The 7,500-nt window shown below is 43.5% G+C and overlaps 1 protein-coding gene across 1 annotated transcript in view; it reads right to left on the minus strand.

Annotated features, from left to right (window-relative positions):
• Positions 1-7,500, minus strand: part of ubash3ba (ubiquitin associated and SH3 domain containing Ba) — a 30,765-nt gene that overhangs the window by 2,808 nt on the left and 20,457 nt on the right. The window contains exons 4-9 of the mRNA XM_062536308.1: positions 6,055-6,253; positions 5,194-5,363; positions 4,200-4,408; positions 3,518-3,662; positions 818-944; positions 555-677 (exon numbers count right to left, since the gene is read on the minus strand). Coding sequence (XP_062392292.1) covers positions 555-677; positions 818-944; positions 3,518-3,662; positions 4,200-4,408; positions 5,194-5,363; positions 6,055-6,253 — 973 coding nt within the window. The remainder of the gene's footprint in view (positions 1-554; positions 678-817; positions 945-3,517; positions 3,663-4,199; positions 4,409-5,193; positions 5,364-6,054; positions 6,254-7,500) is intronic.

Here is a 7,500-nt window from a genome sequence, read left to right on the forward strand (position 1 = left end):
GTACATCAAGGCACTGTACACACACACACACACACAGAGTACATGACAGTCTTATGGATCCACATGTCCACGTGTGTTTGCCTAGCTAGGATATATGGTTATGAAATTCTTGCCGTGGCTGTCTTGCATGGCACAAGAGCGACATCTACCTTTATCTTAACTTAATCCTCTTTGCTCTGATACAGTGTTTTACATTATGTCTTAGACATGATGTCTAAGTCTATTTGTAAGTACAGTATTCAATCGAATCATCCAAATGAACAAGCAGTTCTGGCATACAGCAGGGCTGCTCTTTTGCTAATGGAAAGCTTCCAGAGATGCCAGACATCCTAAAAGTAGTGGGAGTCATTGATAAAAAAATCTAGACTGTACGTTGGCTTTGTTTACCTATAATGCAGCCTGGTGCCTTCTCCCTTGATTTCCTATTCCCTCAACTCTCCAAACACTTACTGTCTGGGTCCAGGAAATGTAAACGGACATCCCCGGGTGATAAGGCTGAAGCCCGTGCTTTATCGGCTGTGTCTGGGGGAGGTGGGGGAGAGAGTGCCGCTTACCTATGAGGCGAGCCTGTGTCGACCCAAACACAGTGATAGAGCAGTCCTTATCGTAGTCCCTGTAGCCGCCAGTTCTCGCTGGAAGACTAGCCGGCATGTTGAGATTGGACCGTACGTATCGACCTGGATGGGCAAGGCAAGGGACACGGGCGGACAAGTCAGGCCAAAGTGGGCATTATCAAAGAGACTCCAGACGGCGTCTGGAATCAGTGTGTCTGAGACTTTAATGACCATGTCTCCGCCTTTTTGTTTTGTCTCCCTACCTTTGGCATCAAAGCACTGGGAGATCCAGTGTTTCCCGAACACCACGTCCATTCTCTCGCCGTGGCGACACACAAACAGGGTCCTCTTGGGCAGCCTAGATTGGCTGTTGCTGATTGGCCGAAGCATCTGGAATGGCATGGGACAGATGTTCAATGTCACATACAGTACAAACACATTTAAACACACTTGAGCACCAACCAATCCAATAACTTGCATTTGATCTGCATGGCCAAGATACAGTACTAGGCACGGTGCTGACTTACAGCATACATTATGGAATGTTGAAAATATGTTTGTTCAATGTAATAACATTGTGTTTTAACATTGTTTTAAAATAAATGAAAGTGACACACCCAACACTTTTAGACTTAAAAAAGGTTAATTGTTACAAATTGCTTACAACAACTTTATAGCTTTACAGAAACTCAAAGACAACGTTCAAAAAAGAAAGAGGCTTGAATGTGTCAAAGCTTCTCAATTGTGCTATTCATGGGTTTCATCAGGTCCCTTTCCACAGGTGTATTCAATCAAGCACCTTGATTATCAATGCAGACTGCATGGTGCTTGATTAATACACCTGTGGAAAGGGACCTGATGAAACCCATGAATATGTTTCTGTGATGGCTGACAAAGCAGTTATCTTGCCCTCTCTAACATATAGAAATTCAAACACTTTTAATTACCTATGTCTATTTATGTCTATTTTCAAGCATTTTTGAGGCCTTGATTGAGGCCTGGGAACCCAACTGACCGTTAGAAGATTAATTTGCACAACGCTTGCCATGTTCTCCTTTTTAGCAACATTCAGACACACGCAGACATGATGCTGCATCTTAACATAAGGGAGGTAAAAGGCCAAGTGTTCCTACTGTGTATAAAAGATAACAAAATTGTCCCACGCTTCAGCTGATTCAAAAGTTAAGAGTATGTTCTTAACCGCACACAGCAACGTTCATGTCAGTTGTCAAAATACTATCAAGATCTGTGGTCTTTCGGGTCCCCAACGTCGACTTGACGGCAGCGCTGCCTGGAAGGCGCTAGGGTCAGTCAAGGGTTAGGGCTTTTTGTTCCCCCCTAAAGGGCCAGGTAACGGTGGGGTGTAACATTAGTCAAGGGTTAGGGTAAGGGTAACGGCAGCACTGCCTTGAAGTCAGTTGGTAAGTTGGGGCAGCCGATCCCCGGTTCGATCCCCGACCAGTCCACGGCTTAAGTGCCCTTGAGCAAGGCACCTACTGTAGCCCCTCACTGCTCCCCGAGCGCCGCTGGTTGGGCAGGCAGCTCACTGCTCTGGGTTAGTGTGTGATTCACCTCAGTGGCCACGTTTACATGATGTTTTTAATTCCGAATTAGTTTATTCAGAATTAAATAGATCGGAATTAAAGTATTCTCTTTCGAGTTTACATGGAAATAATAATTCCGAATTGGCGTTTACATGGAACATACGTTAATTACGCTTTATTGTATTCTGCTGAACGTCTGGGGGTCGGGAAGGGTTCCGATTGGACAGGCGGTGCATGAACGTAGCCTAATAAGGTCTACCGGAAGAAAACAAACTTTAGCTGGCTAGCAACTTTTTTGTCATCTCGGGTTAACGTTACAGCATGGACAATAACATAATGAAAACGGGTTTCACAGTAACTCTGATAATAGGCCTACTATTTAGCCAGCAGCTCGAGAATATTGTCAAGCTTCACGTTTGCTAGCTGAGGAGGAGAAGACTGTCGGAGAAGGGGGGGAAGAAGACGGAGCCGAATTAACCATGAAACGAGCATGCGCTTCTTCTTCCTCCTTGTACGAGCATGCGCCAAACAAACGGAATAAACTTTTAATCGGAATAAAGGTTTACATGATCAAGGAGGGGAGTTAATTCCGCTTTAACATCGGAATAAACCAACCGCTTAAATCGGAATTAAGTTTAATTCGGAATAATCATTTTCAAGCGGAATAAGTGTTTACATGGTCTCTTTTAAAGCGGAATTAACTTTTATTCCGATTTAACTTGGTTTTATTCGGAATTAAAGCTCTCATGTAAACGCAGCAAGTGTGTGTTCACTGTGTGCTGTGTGTGTTCACTAATTCGGTTAAATTGGATTAAATGCAATGCAGAGAACTGAATTTCCCTCACGGGATCAAAAATAGTATATATTCTATTCTATTCTATTCTAAGTCGACGGTGTGGGCCCAAAAGAGCACTAAGTGACTATCAGGAGCATGTTCCTAACCACACCCAGCAATGTTCATATCAGTTGACGGAAGACTATCAGGCCATCATTTCCTTATCATTTCTACTATTTCATGATTACGCTTTTAGGGGGGTGTCTTGTAATGTGTAGCCTACAGTGTCTCCTGCATCTGCACTCAAACGTGGGTGCCAAAGCCACTTTGCATAGAGTCAGGGACCTGTCTAGCTTAGCCTGGCTCTTAGAGAGGCTGATGAATAATAAGTAAAGGTAGAAAATAAAGGGGGGGTGGGGGGCAAAGCTTTATGGTCATGAGATTGGTTTAGATGGTGACGAAGCGTTTTAACCTTCACAAACGTAATACTATTGGGCTATAACGTTGGTGGGAAATGAAGTTGCAGGACATTATTATGTTAGTGGGTTTTAAACGTGAAGATTTTTATTACGTTGGTGGTTTATTACAGTGGTGTGAAGCTATTACATTGGTGGGTGTTACACTGCACACCTGCCTTACTGTACCTGCATAGGTTGACAAAACAGACCAGTGGGGTCGATAGGACTCGGGTCGTCCAGGAGACGGCCATCTAGCTGACCATCTAGGAGCAGCCCGCCTAAAGCCCCGCCCATGTTGGTGGGGGAGGTGCTGTTGAGGAAAGAGTGGGACCTGGGAGGAGATGGAATACAGAACAGATCAACACCTCAGTCACATAAGAGATAAGACCATGCAAATGAACTTCACTCCATTCCACATTTCCCTTGGCATATGCAGCAAGCCATTCACAATCTGGGAAGTGACATGTAAATGACTATTGTAACTTAGAATCACAGTGTGGTTAATCATTCTTTCTCTCTCTCTATCTCTCATTCACTCTCTCACTCTCTCTCACACTCTTTCACTTACTCATACACACTCTCTCCCCCTCCTTCCCACACCTATTCATAAATACTAATCTGACATGATAATGATTGTCCTTCATAATTATGTGTTGGAGAGATGTGTTGACATGTAAAGCTTTGTTCACCGGTTGCAAATGTCTCTCCTATCTTCTCTCATGAGCTACATATTAATCACAATTCATTCCAACTTAATAACTGAGCCCTGACTATCCTCTGTGATAACGTTTACCATTTACAACATTGACACTCAACATCTTCAAATGTAATAATATCGTGCACAAGTTTTTTTTATTTTTGTACGCACCCATGGAAGATCCAGGTGTCGCACTCATCTGCCCGACTGACATAGTTTTCGGGCAGCAGGCCAGACAGCCCCGTGCCCAGCGAGGTCCCGTAGACCCAGCCCTCGCTGGCACTGCCCTGCTCCACGGGAGACGTGAAGATGAAGTCCCCCGGCACCAGCTCCAGCTCGTCCTCGTTCTGTGGCGCGTACGGGTACATCACCCGCAGAGTCTGGGACAGAAGGAGTGGTGGGGGGGGGGGGGGGGGCAGACAAGAGTCCGTCAGGAGGACACGGAGGAGGAGATGACCATGCTTGACCACATGCACTTCCTATCAGGGTTCCCACTCTAAATCAAATGTAAAATTCTGTGACTTTTCCCCCCGACTTTCCCTGACACAAAAAAATGAATAATAAGCAGATATACTGTACACAACTTCTGTGTGGAAATATACGTATTTTGGCAAGTGTGTTTTAAACTGCTACAACAAAATTCCCTGATATTCTATGACTTTGCCCCAAAAAGTATACAAATTTCCTGACATGTCTGGAAAAGACTTTCTAAAACTCCATGATATTCCATTATATTCCATGATATTCCATGACCCATGGGAACCCTGTCCTATTCTATGAGTTTGTTTGTAGCATGTGGGATGAACAGGTATGTGACATTTGTTTCTGCACTTCAGACTACTCATTACTTCACTATGGGCCTTAATTTATGTTAATTTAATAATGGGCAAAGTGCAAAGTCAGTCAAAAGCATCCTGTGGTGTGTGGGATGGTTGGTTGCATAATTGGGCTGACAAATCAATATTTGCGCCTTGAACCTTGCTCACAATATCACATTTGCTTTTCAACAAAATGGATATAAATAGACTTTGCACTTTGGCCGTCATTGAAATTAGGGCCCCATACAGTATATGTTGCATTACTGTGAGCTGGTCATTCAACAGTAACTGCTATGAAAGCACACAGTCATGTGTTAAAGTGCCCTGTCTCGCCTGCAGTAGCTCACCTCATGATTGGCGAACCGGATGTCCCGGGAGAAGAGCACGGCTAGCCAATCGCAGCCTTGCGCTACGTCGATGCCCTTGGCCAGCTTTTCTAACGAAGACAAGTGATTGGTCTGGAAGTGGTATGCAAGAGTAACATGAAGCTGCTTCTTATGTGGCTCCACGTGGGCATCTAGAGTGGGGATCAAGCAGAGACATGTGAGGGGAGTGTCTCTCCAATACATCCTTACAATGGACCTATGGTGTGTGGTGGTATACTGTAGATGCCAGTGCGAATTTTCTTTATTGAAGCAACGTTTTGAGCAAAAAAGCTCTTCCTCAGGCAGCCTGAGGAAGAGCTTTTTTGCTCGAAACGTTGCTTCAATAAAGAAAATTCTTACTGGGAGCTAAAAACTGGTGTGCGGATACTTTTTATCTTTTTGTATTATCTTTTTGTATTATCACTCTTGAAGATCCTGCACCCGGGCTAAATTGACGTAGGATGTGCGTGGATACTCAACTTTTATTGGTATACTGTAGATGAAAATGTAATGCATTAATGAGCCTTTATTGCCACTCAAAGCCCTTAAAAAGGTGACATAAAATGCAGGCTGTGGTTTCAACTTTCAAACAAACAAGTAGCCAAGCAATCGCTCCTCATACAGCCAATCGATGGATTAGATAGATTAGACTGACTTGTAATATTTAAAAACTAAATCTGTAAATTGTAAATCCTGTAACTTGTTAGGCATGTATGTTGACCACATACAGTCGCTAGCATGAAAATGCAAAGTGATAAAAAATGAGAAACTATCACCATTTAAGTGACCACTGTATGACCACTGACTGTATCTTCAACCCCACACGCAGTTCCTGTTGCCCACCTGCTTTTGCCGCCGCCTCGTTGGCAAAGTCCAAGGCGAAGGTCTTGAGCACCTCGGCCACCTGCTCGTCCACGAAGAGGCCGATGAAGTTGGAGGAGGTGTAGAGCTCCAGGGGCAGCGGGTTGGGGAAGCGGCCCTTCCACTGGCCCACCGTGGTCTGCAGCGCCTCGCACAGCGCCTCCACCTTGGCATCCTCACACTGTGGACAGAGGCACGGAGCGGTCAAGTCAGTCCGAGGGGAGCGAGTCAGCTGGTGTTCAGGGCAGGCCAATCCTCAGTACATTCATGCACATCTTTATCTATAGTATTTTACTGCTCCTTTAGTCATGTTGATTTATTAATTTGCTTTGTATTTTCCTGTTTACATTGTAATGTATGTTGTGTGTGGTGTCTTAAGCTGCTGGGACCTTGAATTTCCCCTTGGGGATCAATAAAGTATCTATCTATCTATCTATCTATCAATCCAAACTTTTCTCATTTGTCGTCCCTTGTTGGTGGAACGCACTAACTGTTCCTACTAGAGTAGGGACATCCCTCACCATCTTCAAAAAAATGTCTGAAAAACCAGCTCTTCAGAGAACATCTCCTCTCATAGCACTACTACAGACAATGCACTCATTGATGCACTTATCACACTCATTGATGCACTTATTGTGTTCCTTTTTTAGTTGTTGTTAGAATTGCTCTTAAAAAGCTTTAAATGTTTTTACCATGTTGTAAGTCGCTTTGGTTAGATGTAATGTTCTGTAATGTAATGTAATGTAATGGTGTTCCCCTGGCAAGCGCACCCACTGCTGAAGGGACTAGAGTAGAGCTGTGTCTGTTGTGTTGGTATCATTGCAAATAACCAAAATGTCTTCCTTCAATTTCTTCCTATTCAAAGTACATTTCTCACGGATAGGCTAGCTGTATGAATTTGGTAGGTAATAGAGTTAAGCAAAGAAAGTTTTTTAAAAAGGCCATTGAATCATCAAATTTTGTTGTCTACTTCACAAAGATATCCTCACATGGCCTAGACCGATTTGGAACCCCTAAAAAAGACGGTAGATTATTAGATTATTGGATTATAGTGATTATAGTTAAACTAATTGTTTCACCTGAATTCCTATCGCTGATGTACTAGATTATGTCTACACTAGTCATTCAGACTATATACAAATAGATAAAAATGAGTCACTCTGCAGATTGGTATCACTGTGTGCCCCAAAATGAACATGGACTAGATAAATAAAGGGAAAGAGTTGCCTAAGAATATCACAAAGAATATTATAGTCATACATTTAACATGCTTGCCTATCAGAACATCTCCGGGCGGCTTGGTGTTCCTGTGACTAGTTGCACGAAAGAGACAAAGAGTGATAGAAAACCTCCAAGGTGGACTGGACTCCAAGGCCAAGATACATCAGTGTCTGACCACACCATTGAATCGATACCAACTGTCTACAA

The sequence above is a fragment of the Sardina pilchardus genome, chromosome 5 (assembly GCF_963854185.1).
Source record: "Sardina pilchardus chromosome 5, fSarPil1.1, whole genome shotgun sequence".
Classification (NCBI taxonomy): Eukaryota; Metazoa; Chordata; class Actinopteri; order Clupeiformes; family Clupeidae; genus Sardina; species Sardina pilchardus.